Source organism: Erpetoichthys calabaricus, chromosome 13, assembly GCF_900747795.2.
Source record: "Erpetoichthys calabaricus chromosome 13, fErpCal1.3, whole genome shotgun sequence".
Classification (NCBI taxonomy): Eukaryota; Metazoa; Chordata; class Cladistia; order Polypteriformes; family Polypteridae; genus Erpetoichthys; species Erpetoichthys calabaricus.
In genome coordinates, this window is record NC_041406.2 from 106,818,614 (window position 1) to 106,842,961 (window position 24,348).

General features: G+C 38.1%; 1 protein-coding gene across 1 annotated transcript in view; it reads right to left on the minus strand.

Moving 5' to 3' along the window:
• Positions 1–24,348, minus strand: part of ptpn3 (protein tyrosine phosphatase non-receptor type 3) — a 363,093-nt gene that overhangs the window by 153,941 nt on the left and 184,804 nt on the right. The window contains exons 4-6 of the mRNA XM_028817422.2: positions 23,362–23,404; positions 22,239–22,317; positions 2,130–2,174 (exon numbers count right to left, since the gene is read on the minus strand). Coding sequence (XP_028673255.2) covers positions 2,130–2,174; positions 22,239–22,317; positions 23,362–23,404 — 167 coding nt within the window. The remainder of the gene's footprint in view (positions 1–2,129; positions 2,175–22,238; positions 22,318–23,361; positions 23,405–24,348) is intronic.

Genomic DNA, 24,348 nt, shown 5'->3' on the forward strand with positions numbered 1-24,348 from the left:
TTGTATATTAGATTCATTCATTACACACAGACTGATGTATTTCAAATGTTTATTTCTTTTAATGTTGATGATTATAACTGACAACTAATGAAAGTCCCAAATTCAGTATCTCGGAAAATCAGAATATCAATTAAGACCAATGCAAAAAAAGGATTTTTAGATATGTTGGTCAACTGAAAGGTATGAACATGAAAAGTATGGGCATGTACAGCACTCAATATTTAGTTGGGGCTCCCTTGGCCTGGATTACTGCAGCAATGCGGTGTGGCATGGAGTCGATCAGTCTGTGGCACTGCTCAGGTGTTATGAGAGCCCATGTTGCTATGATAGTGGCCTTCAGCTCTTCTGAATTGTTGGGTCTGGCGTATTGCATCTTCCTCTTCACAATACCCCATAGATTTTCTATGGGGTTAAGGTCAGGCGAGTTTGCTGGCCAATCAAGAACAGGGATACCATGGTCCTTAAACCAGGTACTGGTAGCTTTGGCACTGTGTGCAGGTCCAGGTCCTGTTGGAAAATAAAATCTGCATCTCCATAAAGTTCGTCAGCAGCAAGAAGCATGAAGTGCTCTAAAACTTCCTGGTAGACGGCTGCGTTGACCTTGGACCTCAGAAAACACAATGGACCAACACCAGCAGATGACATGGCACCCCAAACCATCACTGACTGTGGAAACTTTACACTGGACCTCAAGCAACATGGATTCTGTGCCTCACCTCTCTTCCTCCAGACTCTGGGAACTTGATTTCCAAAGGAAATGCAAAATTTACTTTCATCAGAGAACATAACTTTGGACCACTCAGCAGCAGTCCAAAGGCGAGACGCTTCTGACCCTGTCTCTTGTTCAAGAGTGGCTTGACACAAGGAATACGACAGCTGAAACCCATGTCTTGCATACGTCTGTGTGTGGTGGTTCTTGAAGCACCGACTCCAGCTGCAGTCCACTCTTTGTGAATCTCCCCCACATTTTTGAATGGGTTTTGTTTCACAATCCTCTCCAGGGTGCGGTTATCCCTATTGCTTGTACACTTTTTTCTACCACATCTTGTCCTTCCCTTCGCCTCTCTATTAATGTGCTTGGACACAGAGCTCTGTGAACAGCCAGCCTCTTTAGCAATGACCTTTTGTGTCTTGCCCTCCTTGTACAAGGTGTCAATGGTTGTCTTTTCGACAACTGTCAAGTCAGCAGTCTTTCCCATGATTGTGTAGCCTACAGAACTAGACGGAGAGACCATTTAAAGGCTTTTGCAGGTGTTTTGAGTTAATTAACTGATTAGAGTGTGGCACCAGGTGTCTTCAATATTGAACCTTTTCACAATATTCTAATTTTCTGAGATACTGAATTTGGGACTTTCATTAGATATCAGTTATAATCATCAAAATTAAAAGAAATAAACATTTGATTAAACATCAGTCTGTGTGTAATGAATGAATCTAATATACAAATTTCACTTTTTGAATGGAATTACTGAAATAAATCAACTTTGTCATGATATTCTAATTTTATGACCAGCACCTGTATATATATATATATATATATATATTATATATATATATAAACATATACATACATACATATAAATATATTGCTATTTATGTATAACTATTTTTTGCACAAATGTTTAGTTAAAATTATCAAAATAAGCATTTAATGAGTATAATAAATTAGAGAGTTCTATTCAAGTAAAAAAAAACAAATTTAAAAGTTATAAATTTAAATTTTTAATTTTACATTGTATACTGTAGATGTTTCTTCCAAATTCTTTTAAAGAGAAATAAGTAGAATTGCATCAAAAATCTTAAGAACATTTTAAAATACAATTATTGCAATTACCGCAATCTTATCAAAACAGCAATTCAAATAACAGTACTTTTTTCTTATGCTTTCAAGCTATAAATGTCCAGGACATTTTATACAGTGCTTCCTGTCTGAAGTAGTACATACAGTAATTCCACTGAGAAGCACATCCTCTCCAAGTATAATATCTAGCTGGCCTTGTGATATTTTTATTTACAGGATATCTAGGTTAATGTTAATGCTTCTTACAAAAAAAAAAAAAAAAAAAAAAAAAAAAGAGAAGGTTGGATCTGGATAAGCACTAAAGAAGGTAGAAAAAGCTGATCTTTACCTTCCTTCTAAAATGTCATTCTTGAGCTGTAAAAAATACAAGTGCCTGAAAAAGAAAGAGAAGTTGCTTAAAACATGAAGACACATTTTTTTTTTTGTCACCGAGTCATGTTTAGGGTGATAATTACATTTAAATGGCTCTATATTGATTGAATTTACACTGCAACTCTTAACTGTAACTATTTGTTAGGCTGCATCACCCTTGACTAGTTTAAGTTATGCCATTACATTATAATAATAATAATAATAATAATAATAATAATAATAATTCATTACATTATTGCCTTCATGATTAGCAAACTGGAAACAAGGACTGAAAAACCAGGTAGATAAGGGCTACAACATTATTACAGCAGTTTTCTGAAATCTACAAGCTTCCTCTCTGATGGTCTCTGTATTATTAAGGGAGCTGCCCATGCTACTCAACAAACTTTAGCCTTGCTTAAGTGATGTAAATATGTCTGTATTAATAATCATCTACAAACTTTCTAAATGTGATTTACTTCAGAATATGACAGAAATGTACATGTGACTTAGAATGAGTTACTGGCCAAAACTAAAATTTACCAAGAGTTACACTGATGGCATGTTTATTATGTAAATTTATGGCTACAGTGAATGAAAACTAAAAATGGCCAAAAGGAGGTATATCTGTGAAAACATATTCAATATATTAATCTCTCTTTTGCATGATTAAAAAAATGTACTGCAATAGGTTTTCCAAAATTACTTTTTCCCACCTCCTGGTGCGAAAGTAATTCCATCCAAATAGGCCTTAAGTTATTGGTGACTGATGAGGGAATTGTCAGAGGTAGCAAGGATTGATATACAAATTGCCAGAATATTAAAGACAAAATGTTAAACCAAAATCAATAACTAGACTAAAGCCAAGTTTAATATCATAAATTAATTCATTTTCTAGAGATTCATTTGTTACTATTACTTTGAAGAGCATTTCCTATATTTTATTAAAGTTTCGATGCTAGGTTATGCATGCCGCCATATTTTACAGGGAAAGTGGGATGACATCACAGGTCACAAACTATCAGTACCAAGAGACTAGCAACAAGCTAATTGCTATAAATAAACAATATGGCAGCACCCATGCAGACAAACATGCAGAATGGTGGAGTACATATAAAGAAAACAAAAACAAATGCAAGTGTAATTATAGAATTAGAATAACATTAAAATAAATCAGATGCCAAAATAATAATACATTTTACACAAAAAGGTATTTCAACAGGAACAAACATGACTCTAGTAGAGTCCTAATTTACACAGTACACATGTAATTTCTTTAAACTAATTATCTAAGTTAAATATACTTTAATAAAGCCCAATTTGTTAAACTCATTTTTTTAATCTTCTACAAAGTATTTTTGTAAAGGTCAGTTTAACTGATTTTCAGTTTGACAAAGGAGTATTTTCCAGGCACTTTGTTTGATAACTGTTACTTCTGCAAAGTAGTCTGTCTGTTTTGTTTTTACCCCGAAAACCGTTACTTTAAGACATCTGCATGGTTATGGGACAGCAGCAAGGATTTAGAAAGAAACGCAAATACAGCAATTTAACTTTTTGCTGTACACTTAAAAACAGCACTTTCGAGCTGACCACTAACTTTCTAGTCACTGCTTTTGGTATGAACTCTGCCTTAAAGATACGTTCTGCAGTACTAATGATTGACTCTCCTTTCTTCAAAAGAAAATAAAAGGACTGCCTTTTGAGGCTAATTTAATCCAAATCCAACTACTTTACTGATCTAACTGTGAGGAAGCTTATAAGGGAAATGTTGTGCATGAGAAGAAAGGTAACCTGTTCATTCCTGTCTCTTTGTAGTGTAGGAAAACATTTCTGTTTTGCCTCTTGTCCCCTATAGACACATAATGCTTAATGCCAAGCATGCTCCTTTCCTTGTGAATAATTATTCAGTAATAACAAGATTGGTGACTCATGAATATTTAATATCACACTTTCTTGGTGCTAAAAAACAGTGTTATTTGTGGATATAATACAAGTGTTTTTTGTTTTACTTTGCAACATTGGGCTCAAGCCTTTAATGGCACTGGGGTAAAAACTGCAACTACTGAAGACCACGCGAAATGTTAAATGTTCTCCACTACTGCCTGGCTCACCATCGTTCTTTCTAACTGCACAATGTCTGCCAGTGTATGGAGCAGACAGTGAATACTGATGTGCATGCATTTCATATCTGGGATTAGTTTAATCAATCTGCAAATAAAATTTAATGTGCCCTGTGCATGGATTGAACCTGCCTTGTGCCCTATGCTTGCTGGGAGAGGCTCCAGCCCACCATGACCATACTCAGGATTAAGCAGGCTTAGAAAATGACATGGTGACCACAGTTTGAGAAGTGGGATATCCAGCTTCAGTGTAGTATGCATAAAATCCTTGTGATGAACAGTTTACAATAAGAAAATACAGGCTCCCCCGTCTGTTCCTGAATAGCACAAATTATATTCAAACCAATATTTTTTCTTAAGTTTAAAATGTATAAGAAATATAATAGAGATAAAGCATCATCCTCCAGTTGTACTTTTAATATTTCAAATCTTTCATGAGCTGAATACTTATTTTTTCTTCAATTACTCCCTACAATTTGACCATCTATACATTCCTATCAAACTCATAATAACATAAATAAATTACTTATTTTAACTTCAGCAATAGAACTAAGTATGTGGAGAGAAGAGGGACTACAAAATGATAAGTGACAAAATAAAAGCAATAAATAGGATAATGGTATTTATTCTGATTATATTTTCTATTAACCCCCTTCAATGGTCTGCACACTGTGGTTTAGGTAATAAAAGCCCTACTTTTAAAAGAAGTCTTGAAGGAGCCAGAACAGAATTGCAGCTTCCATAATAATTCTCTTCTCATTCTCGGCTTTGGTACTATGAGGGCTCAAAATAAAGTTTAGGTCCCTTAAAAGGATACCATAGAAAAACTGTTACACAGTCCAAAAAAAAAAAAAAAACACACAAAAAACAAATGAACTACTTACTATTAGTTAAAACAAAGTAATAAAGTTGTTGTTAGCAAGTTTCCTTAAATACCTTTGAGCATATAAAAAGCCTAGGGATAAGTGCAATTTTTACATTTTTAAATGTCCACAAACTTTAAGAATCAAACAATAAATGAGGGGTTTGCTTATTTGAAGATTTTATTTATAATTCTTAAAAGTTAAATTACTTCTATCTACACCCTAATTTTAGAATATAGTTCTTTTTTGGACAGATTAATGCAAAAACTTATTCCCAACACACAAAAAAAACAAAAACAAACTTTGCAATAAGAATTGCTTTATTTTGTACAAGTATTCAGTTATTAGGCATAAGTATTGCTTTACTTTGTACAAATATTGAGTTATTAGGCAAAAGTACTGCATTATTACGCAAAAGATATTGCCTGTTGTGGTCATGTGCACATACTCCAGACATCCTGAGACATCTAGTGAGTCATAGAATAAGGATGCGTATATATGCAATCAATTGACCACAACAAGAATTGAAAAAAAAAAGTTACAGGCATAAATTTAATTTTATTAGATTAAAGGTTAGTAAGCTTTGTATAAATGTTTTAACATACGCAGAGTGGTAGCTTGAGGTAGATTTCCTGACTAACGCTGCCAGGGTTTGAAAGAGTACAATGCAAAGCAAGGCAATGTTGTGGTGAACGATAAGCCTGTCCTTTGCAGGGAACAATCACACAGCCAAGAAGAAAAGACTGCAGTATATAATCCACTAACTGAAACCTACCCGGTTCCTCCCTGTGTGGATAGTGCTTTGAGTAGTGAGAAAAGCGCTATATAAATGTAATGAATTATTATTATTATTATAAAGCATCTCTTTAGTTTTAATCCTGTTATTTCAAAGAGTTATGTGCAATGTCTTTGAAACGATAATCAAAATAAGGTATAATGCAACCTTTGCAAGGTAAAGCTGGCATTTGATAGGTTATCTACAACCAAGCAAAATTATATGAAGGTGAAAAACAAAAAATGTTACTTCCACTACCAGAATAGTGACATTGTGTGACAATAGCGCTCAACACAAACATGATCGCAAAGGACATACTTCCTATCAACTTTGTTAAAGGAAAAGATATGAAATGTTTAAGTATCTGAGGGTTGTCCAGCTGGCAAGACCATACTTATGTTTACCTACTACTCACAGCATCAATAACGTAGTTTCCAAGGCAGGATTCTAAACCAGCTCTGCTCTAGTCTTTGCCTAGATTAAGTCGACATGTTCATTTTCCTAAATAAGAAAAATGTACTTATAGGCTAAAGGTGGTTTTGTTTTTAAGTTGTAATTTGGGCTACCTTGCAAATTGTTAAGATGTGATTAACAAAAATAGCAAAGGTTCTTTGTAGTAATTTGCAACAACTATAGTCTGCTAATCGGATATCTCATATATATTTCTCTTCTGGTTCGTCCTGCTTCCACTTCAAAACCAGTCCCGCCCACACGGCATTTCTCGATTCCTATTCGTCCTCTTCCATGTCATGCACTATACTGGCCTGATGAACGTAATACATCCAACAAGTACTCGAGGTGCTGCCACAACAGTAAAGTAGCTTTACCACCCTAGTGGGAGCAACCTGTGTCTTTACAACAGCTTCTTACACAGCAAACATCAGAAGCTAAAAATTATCGTGAACACATTCGAGAATATTACCCTTCTCTAGCATTTGATTCCATGGGTGCAAAGATAACTCAACCTCCTGGCCACGGACCATACTGTTTTAAAATACACGGGCAAATTTATCACCAAACCTCTCCACTATACGCTAACACTTCTACCTCTCCAGGATATGGACACTTGTATGTTTTTGACACAGCGCAAGCTACTAAAGTATGCTTACAAAATAAAGCAAATTCTGCATGCAGCAAAAATGTACTTCTCCAGCTAGATTCCATGCTCAGAACCATCAACCCCTTCGCTAAATCATACAAACACATGCATGAAATCACTCAGTCCAATCCAACAGCATCTGTACGAATGGTTTACAAGGAAACCCCGATGTTGCAGCAATTTTCGTCGGAGAAGATGGCGAAACAGCTGCCAAAAGGGACATTTGCATGTATCCCATAGGCAACTCTTGTAAACAGATTTCCACACTCAATATGAATTGCGATCCTATGGTTTACCCACTTTTATTCCCTTACGGAGACATTGGCTGGCACAAAGATTTACAACATGTTCCCGATAAAAGAACCGTCAAGCGAATAAGGCTTACTCAGTGCCAATTTTATGCGTACAGATTAGCAATGAGGAATACATTTAGTATTTTGCACTCCAGCGGCAAACTATTCCAACAGTCCGTTGTAGATGCGTATGTTAAAACAGAGGGTGCGCGTCTCAACTATCTCAGATTACATCAACAAGATCTGCGCATCGAACTATCAGACGCACTGCAAGCAAACGCTGAAAATAACATTCGTGTAGGCAAAATGATCATATTACCGTCCACATTTCCAGGAAGTCCAAGATACATGCAACAAAACTATCAGGATTCCATGGCCATAGCACGTAAATTCGGAAAGCCTGATTTATTTATCACTTTCACATGTAATCCTGCTTGGCCGGAAATTCTATATGCACACTGCGTCTTTTAAGAAGTATTTATTTCTTCTGAATTCCTTTCTCATCGTTTGCCATTCCTATTCTTACACCGCCGTATGCTATGGCGGGCGTCGGCTAGCGTTCAATAAACAAATAAGTTTCATAGCTGCGTGGCATGGGAGTTGGGCTAATGGACTATTCCTTTAATAAAGCATAGAAAATTCAAATACATATTCTGCCTGAGATGCCAATTACAGGTGACAGGATGTCACATGATATGAATAATCCAGAGGTGTCTCTTTTACCATATCCATCAATTCATTTTCTCCTAGAGTTTTGTCTATTTTGATATGCAAGCAGTCAAGGCATACCCTGGAAGCACTGGGAAAGGTGTAGATTTCAACTCTGGACAGACCATTTAACAATCTCCCTCACCAACGCACAAACACACACACACGCACATTTGGACAATTCAGACACATTGGTTACCCCAGTCATACTCAGTTCCACTCCTGGAGACCCCTGTGGCTATAGGTTTTCATCCCGCCCACTTTTAATTGTACTCCTACTTTAATAAAGCAAACTGTTTCTTCAATTTTTATAAATATATTTTTTTTGCATCAATCCACAAATTGCAAACTTCTTTTTAGCATTTTATTCTTTTTAATTTTCTGGTTACTTATGCCATTACTTATTAATTAGCACAAGTGAGTAACACAAAAATAACTACCTTTAAGAAATTACCATCACTTGCTCTGCTGTCTGCTATCCTTGTCATTAATTGTCAGAGTTAAGCATTTATCACAACTATATTTTACTAAATAAAAACGAACAGCTAGTTAAACAATGAATACGTAAAAATGACTCAGATTGTCAAACTGGTTTGAACAAAAACTTGCAATAACAGAGCACTCACCAGGACTGTGGACCTAAAATGGACATCTCTGGAGCATAACAGAAAATGAGAGAATCTGGAGAAAATCCATTTGGATAAACTAAACCAGGTTTTTGATTATGGGAGGTAGGATTGATCATCCCTGAGCTATACTATATCCCAGCTTCACAATGATGCAATTATTATGACAATTTTATTGCTGATTGGCATTTTCTGAGTGAACCACATTTACTGTTAGACTGGATTGGGCTGGCACTACTTTGTATTCAGAAAACTGAATCAATGTGGACATTGTGATCTGCAAAATGATTATCTGAGCATGTATTACTTTTATTTTACAGCATAGTTCTGGAAGTGTCTCCATCTAGCTTTGTTGTGACGAGGGGGCTGATCGCACCCCTACAGGTTAAAAAAAAAAAAAAAAAAAAGACACTGAAAGACTACCTTCACATTGCTCCCTTGTTTGCTGGGCTTACTTGCGGCCGATCTATCGTGCGATCCACGCGGTACTTCGCAGACTTAAAAGTCCGAACAGCACCTGTTGATTTTTGATTGATTGTTTGCCTCTCTCTCTCTCTCTCTCTCTCTCTCTCTCTGTCCTTCCCTGCTCCTGACGCGCACTCCTTTGAAGAGAAAGATATGTTTGCATTCTTTTAATTGTGAAACGGAACTGTCATCTCCATCTTGTCAAGGAGCACGTTTAAACTTTTGAAAAAGAGACATATTTGTTTGCAGTGTTTGAATAAAGTTTATGTCTCTACAACCTCCTATGTTTCTGTGCAAATCTGTGACCCAAGCGTGACAAGTGGTACCAGGAATGGTTGCGCAGATGAACACACAGATTAACGCACGGATGAACGCCGAGAGGTTGTTTCAGACAGCTCAAAATGTCCCACTTCCTCCGGTACCTGCTCCTGCTCTACCTACTAATTCCAAGGATGTTCTGTCGAAGATGGGTCCTTCCGATGACCCAGAGATGTTTCTTTTACCTTTTGAACATGTGGCGACTTTGCTGGAATGGGACAAACGAAACTAGGCTGTCATTGTCACCCATTGTCAGGGGATGCCTTAATTGCTTTACGGAATGTGCCTCACGGTAAACTCGGCGATTATGATTTCTTGAAGCGGCAAGTTGTTTTACGAAAAACTACGAGCTTTTTGTCTAAAGGTTTTGCGCTTCATGATTGGAAACTGAACATGGACGGTCCCATTCGTGCACAAATTCAAGATTTGATTCATAAAGTTCACTGCTGGTTTGAGGGAAGCGAGATGGAGCGCATTGTGGAAAAGGTTGTCATGAATATACTGCTGGCTGGGATCCCTGCCGTTCTCCAACATGAATTCCTTCGTCATGATGTTGAATTGCTGATGATCATAGCCAGATGTTTGGAGGGTTCTCAAACCGCTTGGAGAAAAAGCAGTGGATTTGCTGCTCCTTATGCTGTTCCGCAGCCTCCGAGAGATCGCCCAGGAAATGCTCATCGTTTGGAATGGAGATTAGAGATTCAACGTGCTGTTAACCCTGAAAATCGTGTTTGTTCGGGAAGACCTCTGGGGGATCTGGCTGTTAATGTGGCACTCATATCTGGGGAAGCAGGAGGCCGTGGACGTCGCCGTGGGTATTGCAGCAGTGGAGCTGAACGAAGATGCTTCCGGTGTGATCAACCACTTGGCCACTTGGCGAGGGAATGTCACCTTTCCCCTGCTCAATCAATAGAAATTAGTCTCGCCGAGGTTTGTTGCTCCTGTGTTCCTTATTCTTCAGATAAAAAGGATGGCTTAATGGTCTCGGTGAAGTTGGGGGGCCACAAGATCTCAGCATTATTGGACTCAGGAAGTGACCTTTGTATTGTCAGATGTGACTGTCTTGACAAAAGGTATCTGTGTAACACTGTAAACATACACTGTGTACATGAAGATGTTAAAGACTTCTTAGAAGTCTTTAGACTTAAGAAGATGTGACAGCCCCCCCAATTTCCCAGAGCAGCTGGCTGGCCCATCTACAACTTCTCAACTTGCAAATACCTCCGAACAAGAACCGAGCAATAGCGAGCAGACAGATTTTGTGTGCTTGCAGCATGCTGATAGCTAATTAGAATATGTATTTAAACAGGCTCGCACTGCTAGTGACTCTCATTACCAAGAGCGTGCATCCGGGGGCTTAAAAGCCCTGCACTTTCTTGAGAAAGACGGCTGCCTTTTTAGAGTGATATCAAATCATTTACTCTGGGAATTTACTGAACAGTTAGTTGTACCTGAAGTACATAGGGACATTCTTTTGCAATTAGCTCACTCTCACATCTTGGGTGGGCACCTGGGGACTAGAGAACGTTTATCAAAATGATTTTATTGGCTGAATATGGGGAAAGATGTGGAGCGATTCTGTACTTCTTGTCCTGATTGTCAAATCGTCTCTGCTTATAAACCCCCTCGGGCTCCCCTTTCTCCTATACCTATTTTGGAAGTCCCTTTTCCAACGGGTGGGAATAGATATAGTAGGCCTTCTACCCAAGACTAAAACTGGGTATCAATATATGCTTGCGTTGGTTGACTATGCAACGCGATATCCGGAAGTGGCTGCTTTGAAAAAAGCCAATTCCTCCACTGTAGCCAAAGCTTTGTGTGAGATTTTCACTCGTATTGGCATCCCTAGAGAAATTTTAACTGATCAGGGCACACCTTTTACTTCTCGCGTGATGACACAATTGTGTGACAGCTTTGCTATTAAGAAATTGAGTACCACTGTTTACCATCCCTGTGGTGGGCTGGCGCCCTGGCTGGGGATTGTTTCCTGCCTTGTGCCCTGTGTTGGCTGGGATTGGCTCCAGCAGACCCCCGTGACCCTGTAGATAGGATAGAACGGGTTGGATAATGGATGCATGGATGGATGTTTACCATCCACAGACGAATGGTTTGACTGAACGATTTAACAAAACTTTAAAACAGATGATCAGGCGAGTTGCTCATGATGGTCCGACGTCTTGGGACTCTGTCCTGTCTTTTATTATCCACTGGTTTGAGTCCATTCGAGTTGTTGTTTGGCAGGAGTCCGTGAGGCGTCTTGGATGTTGTACAAGAGGAATGGATTCAGGACAACAGCTCACGGGCCGAGCTTTGCAGATTGGGTAATTTCATTGCAAGAAATAATTTCTAAACTTTCTTCTATTGCTGTGGAGCATCAGCGACGTGAGCAGGAAACTCAGAAAAGTCTTTATGATAGACGCTGTAAGCTCCGTGAATTTAAACCTGGTGATCGTGTTCTGGTACTGATTCCAACTGATCCGCACAAATTCCTAGCGAAATGGCAGAGCCCTGCTATTATTGAGGAATGTATGAGGCTGGTAAATTACAAGGTTAGAATACTGGGCCGGCGCAAACCATTCCAGATTTTACATGTTAATCTCTTGAAGGAATGGCATGACCAGCAGGGGGTTTACACTTCCTTGGCTGCTGTCTCTCAGACTGATGTTGCCATTGGTGATGATTTGACTGACCCGCAAAAGAGAGTTGTTATCTTCTGATTAAATGGAACACTGATGTTTTTTCAGACTTGCCAGGCGTGACTGATCTTGCAGAACATAAAATCACTACTGAACCACATATTAGGGTGCAGATGCGCCCGTATCGGATTCCAGAAGCATGACGGAATATTGTGCGCGAGGAAGTCAAAAAGATGCTGGCATTGGGTGTAATTTGCGAAAGTAAAAGTGACTGGTGTAGTCCGGTTGTATAAGTCCCAAAGCAAGAGAGCTCGGTTCGCTTCTGAAATTTGATGCTTATCCAATCCCCCATGTTGACGAACTGTTGGAAAAACTGGGTCAGGCATCCTATATCTCCAAATTGGATCTCACTAAAGGTTACTGGCTGGTGTCTCTTGAGGCTGACAGTTGTGAAAAAACAGCATTTGCGACACCTGACGAACTTTATGAATTTACTAGACTCCTATTTGGTCTTCATGGCGCGCCTCGAACTTTCCAGCGTATTATGGACCACATCTTGCATCCTCATTCTGAGTGTTTCGGGGCGTATCTCGATGATGTCGTGATTTTCAGTAATGATTGGCAAACACATTTAGAATGTCTCCAGGCTGTCCTTGAAAGCTTAAGACAGGCTGGTTTGACAGCTAACCCCAAGGAGTGTAAACTGGGTATGTCCGAGACTCATTATCTGGGCTACTCCATGGGCAGGGGTTTACTCCGACCTCAATTTAGAAAAGTGGAAGAGATGCTTGCTTATCCACATCCAGAAACGCAGAAACAAGTACGTGCCTTTCTGGGGTTTGCAGGTTATTACAGAAGATTCATCCCTGATTTTGCAAATAGAGCTGCTCCTCTTTCTTATCTTACTAGAGGCAGGAAAAACCGCCCCATTGTATGGACAGACGTTTGTGAATGTGCCTTTTGTGATTTGAAAACTGCTTTGTCTTCTTATCCAGTTCTGCGGGATCCCAACTTCTCCAAGGATTTTGTTCTACAGACAGACGCAAGTGCATTTGGTGTAGGCGCCGTCCTGTCTCAGGTTTTTGATGGGGAAGAGCACCCTATCACATTTTTGAGTAGGAAATTGCTTCCTAGGGAGCGTAATTATTCGACTATTGAGAAAGAATGCTTGGCAATAAAATGGGCTGTGGAAGCGCTTCATTATTATTTATGGGGTCGAAATTTCACATTAGTGACAGATCATGCTCCACTTCAGTGGTTATACCGTCAGATGGAAACGAACTCTCGTCTTATGAGATGGTTTTTGCGTTTGCAACCTTACAGTTTTACAGTGAGGCATTGACCTGGCTCTGAACATGTTAATGCTGATGTCCTGTCACGCTTGTTTGAGCCTGGTTTGGAATGTCGCTTGATTCACGAAAATGTGAATAAAACTGAGGGGGGGTGGGGTGAGCTGGGGGGCTGATCACAGCCCTACAGGTTAAAAAAAAAAAGACGCTGAAAGACTACCTTCACATTGCTCCCTTGCTTGCTGGGCTTACTTGAGGTCGATCTATCGCGCGATCCATGCAGTACTTTGCAGACTTAAAAGTCCGAACAGCACCTGTTGATTTTTGATCGATTGTTTGCCTCACTCTCTCTGTCCTTCCCTGCTCCTGATGCGCACTCCTTTGAAGAGGAAGATATGTTTGCATTCTTTTAATTGTGAGACGAAACTGTCATCTCCATCTTGTCAAGGAGCACATTTAAACTTTTGAAAAAGAGACATGTTTGTTTGCAGTGTTTGAATAAAGTTCCTGTCTCTACAACCTCCAGTGTTTCTGTGCAAATCTGTGACCCAAGCGTGACATTGTTTTAACTTTTATGTTAAGGTACCCTGCAAGCAGGTCCTCCAACTTGCAGGGAAAACCTGGGGGTTGGCGGCAGGATTGGCACTCCAGCCACCATAAAAAACCTCACACTGTTCCAGTGTGGTGCAGAGGTGTCACCCGTTGTACTCGTGTCCCAATCCAGGTGGTTCTTTGTGCGGTGGAGGTGGCAATGCACATGCTCTCAACCTTAACCTTATATTTTACTGCTGGTTTAAAACTGTGATAAAAAAAACCCTGTTACACATTAAACCTTGGCTTTTTAGAAAACATTACGTGATATTCAGATTCATGAAAAATATATATAAAAATTAAAGTGCATAAAAGTTGCTATTAGGAATGTGAAGCACATGTGATGTGACTCATAACATCAAGCGACAAAAGTTATATCAGATATCTTTAAAGTAGCTTCCAACTTTATTGGAAAATGTAAAAGAAAGACAGACTTTAATTCTGAAGTGATCAATATTTCATTTTGAATTCTATTTACAATGTGGATATAATTTAGCAACTTCATTATTAGTCTTCAATCTGGTATACGATGAACAATCTCTTTCTTTAACCAATTTCAGCCCTGTCATTGACAGACAATTCTCATGTAAAACTGAGGATGGAGTATAAAAATAAAATTACCAGTATGGGCAGAAAGGGTAATATTTTATAGCTGCTGATAAATTTCAGATTAAGATGATCCATGTTTTACAAATGTAGCGTTACTAGTGGTTAAGACACCTCTTAGAATATTAGAATATTGTGAAAGAACATGTGAATCTATATCAAACATTAGGCATGTAGCCTATAGACAGTGTAAATCTTTTTGACACAAACTTGGTCACATTGTTTAACTATTTCTAAACTTGTTTGAGTAAGCCTTTATATAATCAGCTTTTGTTGATAAGTAATTTACTATCCTTCTTAACATGCCCAAGGAAAGCTTGTAAACAAACTCACCTTTTGCAGATACAGGATATGTTTTGTGCCTAAAGGGATCAAAGTATAATACTGCTGTTTCACCTGAGGGGAATATGGGTAGAATTTTTTGTGGACTGGTGTGGGTTGAATGACCTATAACATATTCAAAATTAGATTTTGTCCATATAAGGTGATTGGATCTTCTTACAAGTTAAAATTAAAAGAGACTCTGAACTTTTTCATTTCTAAACAAAAAGTATTTGCTTATTTCACAATACATTGATTATGAGGATGGACAGAATGCATTAGGGTGATTTTACTTTATATAAATTGGAATGGGCAAAACTGACAATTTACAGCAGACTGTCTGCTGCTGAAATTACATGAAAAGTGGTTTGTCACCGATGGTGGTAGAGATGTGGATGAATGGCAAGTCTGCCAGTTCATTTGACTACCATGTCTGCGTTATGCTGGGTAGAACTGATATGCAGTTTAAAGTGAGGTTACAAAGAACAATAAAGCACTTGATGAAAAACGATCCAATATATCAGTGTTAAATTAACTGCTATGAAAAGGCCCAAGACATAATAAGCTGGTTGGATAATGCTTGCAAAACATGTTTTCTTATCCTGCTGTCCAAACCTTGCAGTTAATTTTACCTATAAAATGCAGCATCTGAATGCTTCTGAGAAGCTGCGCAAGTAGAAAGCAGACCTTCTATAGGTACAGATAGACCTGTGAACACATGACAATGATACTGTACCAAAAAAAGTACAGCTAAATAAACTGTTCATTAATGCATCCCTGTAATGCATCAGATAAGTAACAGAATCACCCAGGAGGAAGATGCTGTTGTTCAAGCCTCCCCTCTCAGTTCTGTGCCATCAAAAACCAGTAGTCACCTAAACACATAAAACAGTATTCTCCATAGCATCTTTTAGCCAAGCACTCCGCCCCGGCTAATTTAGTTGAGTGCCCGGCTGTCATCTTGCATGACATTGTGAGATGACAGCCGCAGATCTACAGGGACAGGCAGATCTAATGATCTGCAGAGATGGCAAGGGATGAGCGGGTGGGTGGGCAAATACTTTAGAAGCAGGATCGCAAGTGGCAAGGGGAGAAGTGCGGAGTGGGATATTGCAGATCACTCGATGCTGAACAAGCTAATAGTGTGGATGAGGCGGAGTGGAGTTCACAAGCAAACAGTATGGACAGGTGGGCTTTCGAGAGGGGGCTGTACATGGTAATAGCGGGGGCGTAGCAGCTTAATACAGCAGCAAGGAGTATGGGGAGGTGGACGGGCGAGAGGGGGCTGTTCATGCTAATAGCGGGAACGGAGCAGAAGTTCACAAGCAAAGAGGATGTGGAGGTGGACGGGCGAGAGGAGGACTGAAGAAAGAAAAAAAAAAAAAAGACTTGTGTAACCAGGAAGCCAGATATCAGAAAAAGGGTGTCAGGAAGTGACGTCTCTGTTCTCAGTGTCAGTGCAGTCTGTGTAGCGTACAGCTGCTCTCTTCTTGTTCAGTACATAGCAAACCAACATTATATATACAGTAATCCCTCCTCCATTGCGGGGGTTGCGTTCCAGAGCCACCCGCGAAATAAGAAAATCCGCGAAGTAGAAACCATATGTTTATATGGTTATTTTTATATATTTTAAGTCCTTATAAACTCTCCCACATGGTTTATAAATATTCCCCGTACAGTTATACAGCATAAACCCTTTATATTCTCTTAGTTATTAGGTAAGATTCGTTGAAATTATGTATGTAAACACAGTTTATATACTACTCACAAACATACGTATCATATATCATTGAGGAGTTTTATTTAATACGTAATACAGTTTTAAACATATTGTAATTGAGTAGGTAATATAAAAATACGTGAAAAATCTATAACATGTAAATGCTGTACATAAAACCAACATGTTATTTTAAAGATACTGTAGAGCGTCTCCAATATCACATTTGTTACAGCCATTACGATAGACAGGCCACCGGCAATAAATACCAACAATGCAAGGAAAAAATTATATAAAATGTGTGCACAGTTACAATAAACGTACATACATGTACTAAGTACGTAGAAAAATAGTTTTGGGTACTCACCAACTTGTCAGATAACGATGACATTTACTGCACTGTCACAGCTGTTTTAAAGGAGCCTTTTCAGGCAACTGTGTAGCACCGCTGTCGTCTTCTTCCACAGAAGGCGTACTAGGCAGTGTTTTGCATGTAAGGAACATCGTGATGGGAAGTTGCTGGTGCTGCTTTTTCATTTGTGTAAAGAGGTTCCTATACACTTCCGTAGCGCCGTCAAGAGCATTTTTAAATTGCAAAGAACAAATCATTTGTGGGTCCCATTCTTCAACTGATGTCTGGAGATCTTTTGCCATTCGTAGAATGGTCGCGAGACGCTCGAGAGTTAGCACAGCACCCAGGAGCTTAACCGCGTGCTCTGATTGGGTAGCTTCTCAGCCATCCGCCAATAGCATCCCTTGTTTGAATTCAAATGCGTCCCTTGTTTGAATTCAAATGGGCAAATCAACTGAGGAAGCACACGTACTGTAGACCACAGACATCCGCGAAGCAGTGAAAAATCCACAATATATATTCACATATGCTTACATTTAAAATCCGCGATGGAGTGAAGCCGCGAAAGACGAAGCGCGATATAGCGAGGGATCACTGTATATATATTATATATATATATATATATATATACACACACAATATTGTTTAAGCATTAGGTGTGTTCTGTGTGCAAAAATCCTTGTACCACTCACTGTGGTTCCTGTTAAAGTGACTCCCTCTGCCGTTTTTATATTTGCTCATACTGAGGGTTTTGTTAAAGTGACCCCATCTGCCATTCTTATATTTGCTCATATTCGGACCTGCGTCTATATTGCAAGTGCGCAGAAATTCTTGCAGCACACACTGTTTTCTGAGGAAAAGTTTTTTTTCTGTATTACTGAGGGTTTTGTTAAAGTGACTCCATCTGCCGTTCTTATATTTGCTCATATTTGGACCTGCGTCCATATTGCAAAAAGTGTGCAGAAACCCTTGTAGCGCACACTGTGTGCCGAGTAAATGTTTTGTCACTGAGTTGCTGAGGGTTTTGTTAAAGTGACCCATCTGCCATTCCTTTTATTGTTCATATCTTGCCCTGTCGTAGTGCAAGTGTGCATTGAATATCCAACAGGCTCCCACTTTCCCACTCAAAAGTCTTATTCATAGGTACTTTTAATTTTTTCCAAACGTTTTACCAACATGAGTAATAAAAGTGTTCAGAAAACAACACTGCTCAGTTATTTCAGAAAAGAGACGCCACAAACTAATGACGGTGCAGTGTCAACTCCTGATGTGGCAATTTCAGACAAAGACATTGTAGATGCCAATTGATAAATCTAAACACCACTTATCTGGCATAAACAAACAATGGTTTAAAGATTTTGATTGGCTAATGGTCAAAGAAAAGGGTATGTGGTGTTCACTGTGCATGAAATATTCAAAACAAACACCCCCAAGGAGGGAGTTACCTTGGGTAAATGTGCCATGCACAAGAATTCGAAAAGAAAACTTGCTGGACCATGAAAAAAGTAAAATGCACATTGAGTCTTCTGCTGACCTTTTAAGAAAGGGTGTACTAGAGCAAACCGGAATTGGTCAAATTGAAAGATCTGTATCTGTGTTAAATAACTTACAGAGAGATGCCTTTGTGGGAGCTTTAAGATCCATGTATTGGTTGGCAATAAATGAGTTGCCACATACAACGTTGTTTGAAAAGCTATTGGAACACTGTAAAGAAACGGGTTGTTCCTTTTTACAACATCTCAATGTTGGTAAAAATGCACATTACACCTCTGAAAGAATAATGCAAGAGCTGCTGGATGTCTTAGCATCAGTAATAAAGTCTAACATACTGAAAAATATACATGCTTAAAATTTTTTCAGTATTCTGTGTGAGGAAACAACAGACTTCTCAGTTGTAAAACAATTAATTATTTACATTAAATATGTTTGCCAGGTCACTAAAGAGGTCAGAATTAGTTTTGTATCAACCCGCAATATGATTGATGGCAAAGCGGAGACTATAACTAACACACTGAGTGAGACTATGAACACTCTAGGATTGAAAACTGCTAATCTGGTTGGACTAGGGTCAGATGGAGCGGCCGTTATGAGTGGGATAACAGAAAGGTGTGGTAAAACTGCTTAAAGATAAAACATCTGGACTCTTGGTCAACTGCCACTGTGTAAACCACCGATTGGCCCTTGCAAGTGCCCAAGCAGCAGCTGCTGTACCTTATTTAACAAAACTGAACGACAGCTTAAGGCAGCTGTTCTATTTCTTCCAAAATTTTTCAGTTAGGATGGCTGGTTTAACAGAAATCCAAAATATTCTGAACATTCCCCAGATTGAGCTGAAAATGACCAATGACACTAGATGGCTGTCTCATGACTCTGCAGTACAGTCACTACGACAGTGTATGAGGAGTATCATAGCTGAGGCCACTGAACGAAATTACATCACAGCTGAAGGATTCAGCAGATGTATTGAAACATATAATTTTGTTTCCTCTCTGATGATGCTTTCAGACGTATTACCTTTGTTGTCCAGTTTATCTAGGGCTATGGCAAAGGCAAGATGTCAGTCTTACCAAAATTGAGCCAGTTTTGCTCACCACAAAATTGTCCATCATGGAGTTGAAAGACACTCCTGGGAGACATTTTCAAAGCCTTCATCATTGTCTGGCAGAAGAATGGTCATCTCCGCATTGTTTATACACAGAGTGATGTAATGTCATTCAAAACTGCAATATATGATAAATGCCTAGAGACAGCTGTCAAGCACCTAGATGCAAGATTCCCTGACATGCCAATTATTTCCAGCTTTTCAAAAGTTTTCAATGCAGAAACTCACGATTCAAGCGAGTCTGCTGAAATTCTTTTCGATCATTACTCCAAAAATGGTATCCCTCCAATTTTAAAATATGAAAGTAGCAGGCAAGAATAGACAGTTGTGTCAAAAATTATCAGAAGTCAATCATACAAAGACTTCAGTCCAAAACAGATTTTACTAAAAATGGTTACAACATCAGAGCTCTAAGAGTCATTTCCAAATTTAGCCAAACCAGCTCATATTGGGCTAGTGATCCCAGTGAGCACCGCTGAATGTGAAAGGGGGTTTTCTGCCCTTAAAAGGATCAAGACATGTTTGAGAAATCACATGAATCAAAGCACGCTAAATAATCTCATGCTGATCTCCTTGGAGGGCCCAGATCTTGGGGACTTTGATTGTGGGAAAGCTGCAGACAACTGGGCATCTTGGAAGAAAAGAAGAATATTTAACTGAAGACACCTTCTGCATATGCAAGTTGGCTTTGAAGAATATTTTTAAAATTTTTCTTCATTAGGTTTCCCATACTTTTTTTCCCATTGTTTTTACTTTTCTTTCCGACAGTGACAATACTTGTGCCTCTTGGTTTATGTCATAATAATTGTTATTTAAAAGTTTTGTCAGGGTTGCAGGACCCAGAATTGGATACTTCTTAAATTTAATAAAAATATTCTGGCACAAGTGTCAAACCTTAAAAAAGTAAGTCATATTGAGCATTGGAAAATAATTAATAATAATTAACTAATAAAAATAGTGCACATTTAATTTTCCCCGTTCCGCCCCACCCAGCTACTTTTTCATGCCACCCGGCTGGAAAAAATTTCTGGGGAGAACACTGTAAAATTAGCAAGAAATTGTTGAGACAGTAATCCTTTCATTCTTGATTTGTTGGTTTTTTTTCTGGTTAAAGAACTCCAATACCACAATCAATATAACTATTGTATAGTAATATACTATGAAAGTTCCTCACATTTTTCTCAGTAGACTTCAGTGTGTTGTGGATGACTTTTAGCACTTTGAACATTTTCTTATAATCTAAAGTCAATACTCTATTCTTGTATTGTCATACTTTTTCTAAATTATTTTGTTTTTGTTAGGAACTGCCCAAACTCAAAGAATATGTGGGAAACAATATTTTTTCCACGGCTATTTAGGGAATAATCACTATAATAATTAACTTCCTTTTTTCATTTTTTTCTATTTAAAATATTGTGTACAGTGATCCCTTGCTATATCGCACTTCGACTTTCGCGGCTTCACTCCATCGCAGATTTTAAATGTAAGCATATCTAAATATATATCACAGATTTTTTGCTGGTTCGCGGATTTCTGCGGAAAATGGGTTTTTTAATTTATGGTACATGCTTCCTCAGTTGGTTTGCCCAGTTGATTTCATACAAGGGACGCTATTGGCAAATGGCTGAGAAGCTACCCAACCAGAGCACGTATTATGTATTAAATAAAACTCCTCAATGATATACAATATGCTTTCCACGTGCTTCGCATACTTGAAAGCCCGAACAGCACGTATTGATTTTTGATTGTTTGCTTTTCTCTGTCTCTCTTACTCTCTCTGACATTCTCTGCTCCTGACGGAGGGGGTGTGAGCAGAGGGGCTGTTCGCACACTGGCCTAGAGGATACGGACGCTCCTCTAAAAAATGCTGAAAGACTACCTTCACATTGCTCCTTTCCTTGCAGCTGCTTTGTCCAGCGATGCTTCGCATACTTAAAAGTCCGAACAGCCCTATTGATTTTTGATTATTTGCTTTTCTCTCTCTCTGTCTCTCTCTCTCTCTGACATTCTCTGCTCCTGATGCACACTCCTTTGAAGAGGAAGATATGTTTGCATTCTTCTAATTGTGAGATGGAACTGTCATCTCTGTCTTGTCATGGAGCACAGTTTAAACTTTTGACTAAAGGGTGTTATTTCATGTCTAGAGGGCTCTAATAATGTTAAAAAACGTATTTATAAGGCCATAAACAGGTTTTCTATGCTCTAACTGCGAAAATATTCTACTTATAAATAAAGAATCCTACTTCGTGGAAATTCATTTATCGCGGTGGAGTCTGGAACAGATTAACCGTGATAAACGAGGGTTTACTGTATATTGTATTTTTTTTTCTTTCAATGAGTAAAAAGCAATATGAACACAATTGTAACATAGTGAAACATGAAAAAGACCACGACAGTTACTACTTTTTATAGCCCTGTCACATTTAGACATGATAAAGTTTACTCACTATGATGGGTACAATGGTACAAGATAAAGTAGTACACAGTATAATATACTGACACATTGCTTTACTCTGTCACACTACACTCATACACTATACACTTTGGTGAACCTTCAGTGGGTTAGTTGCAAAAACTTGACTTTTCCATTTTTTGTTAATTTTTAATTAAAAACTTTCTATGTCTACTTCGGTTATAAATCTTTTGCAATTATTGAAGTTATGATAAACAAAAAACAAACAAACAAAACAAAAACACTAACTTACCGACTTTGATCTTGGTGCAGAGTATTGGGATCAGGAATGAAATAACGTACCCGGAAATGCAATGAATATGGGAAGCTACCTAGACACAGAAGTAAGAAGAATATACTGAACACACCAGATGTGTATCAAGACATACAGGGATACTCAACCATCACAGCCACTAATCTCTTGTTTTTTTTTATCTATACTTATATTATTTATTATAAAATTTGATATCAACTTTTCTGTTCTTCGCTGTTCTTATCAAAAGAAAAAATTTTGTGCCTTGCAAAAAGCATTTCTACTTTCTCTCTTAATATTGCAATCACATAAACATAGTTTCTTCCTGCAAGTAGTGATGATGATTAAGTATTAGAGGCAACAATAAGCAGAGTTGAGCCTCAGACTACATAGGGTTGAATGCAGTGGTTAAAGTTGTTGACTCGCTGTTCCAGGAGCTCGAATCAAGACATGGTCAAGTAATTATCTATCAGAGGCCAGAGTTAATTTAGGACTCCAAATCAGCATAGAACAAATATGGTTGTTGTGTTTTCTATCCAGGGATTGCCCCTGCTATGTGCCAGAAGCTGCCCTTAAAGCCATTAGGTCACATAAAAACAAAAAAAAAAAAACTGTCAGAATGAACATTTGTACTAGTGATTAGTTTGAAGGTTGACAAAGAACCAGTCATATAATTATGTGTTTTTAATTAAGTTGCAAATTATTTCTGAAAAGGAGTTTAATCAGTCCAGCTGGAGCAAGTAGTATCTTTCTAGTGAAAGAATTAAGCTATCAATAAATGTGATTTTTTTTCCCCAGAAGTATTGTCTAGCTGTCTACAGAGCAACTTAAGGGTACCACTGAATACGACAAACTGAGAAGCTAGTCTCCTTTTAACATGGCTAAATAACACAAAAAAACTTTACTTTTTTCCTTCTTAAAACGGCATGGATATTCCTAAGCAGTATATGTACAGAAAGTAATCTGAAGATACAAAGCAATACTCAATAACAAGCTTGGCTTGAAAAATTGAGGTATTTGATAAGTTTTAATGCTTTTTCTATAACGTATGGGCATAAATGCAGCATGCATACAAAACAGCAGAAGCCCACTTCTTTTGCATATTGTGTAGATAAAGTTTTACCTTTCAACTGCTTCCTCACAGGTTTGTTCGGTTCCAGCCACCTCTAGAACATTAAATATCAGAGTTTAGAAAAAAGATCATTTAGCATGAATCAATGAAGCAGAAGTTGTGGCTACACAGCAAATAAGTCCAAGGCAGCAACAAAATTCTTATTAAGGGCATTCAAATAATGCTAAGACTCAAAGCTCCCAAGATGCCACTGTCAAAAACACTTTCTTGAAGATTATTTTCTAAAATTTGGGTAAATTTACACATAATAGGCTTCAATTTGTGTCCCCATCTTATTGATAAGGTATTTATTTATTTAAAAGCAGAAGGAGTAATTCAAGTTATTCTCCTCTAAATTTTAAACGTGTATCCAGTCTCCTCTAAACCTTTGTTCACTCAAGCTGAAAAGATGGGGCTACTTATATCTTGCCTTTTAGCTTTAACACAGCAAAAAGAGTCTAGTAGCTCTGTTCTAGACTTTCTAAGGGCAATTATTTTAATCTTGTAATAAAGGGTTTAAAATTATCACTTAAAAAGCCACGAGACAACTTTGCTCTGGATATAAATGTACACATGTAATAAATACAGTTTATGAAGCTTTAACAAAAATTATATGAAAGCAAAATGCTTTGATTGAAAAAAAAAATGTGGGTAGAGAAAAATCAGAAGACAAAACAAACTCAGGTCAAGGTTTTTTAAAGTACTAGGGGGCTTTGCCCCCTGCTCGCTTCATTCGCCAACTCGCGTGTTTGGTTTTCCGGATATACACTTTTAAGATTTTTTTTTCTTTGAATTGTTGCTATTTCATTAGTTTCACTTTTATTTCAGAACTTCTGTAAAAACAATATTTGTAATCTTGCGAGTCCCAATATGCTGAATCTTTTTAATGAGGTCAGGATAGGTTTCTTTGTTTGGAATTTCAGCACAGACAAAACGATCTACATCATCAGCAGTTAATAATTTTTTTTTTTTTACAAAGTAAAAAAGTAAGTAGAGTTC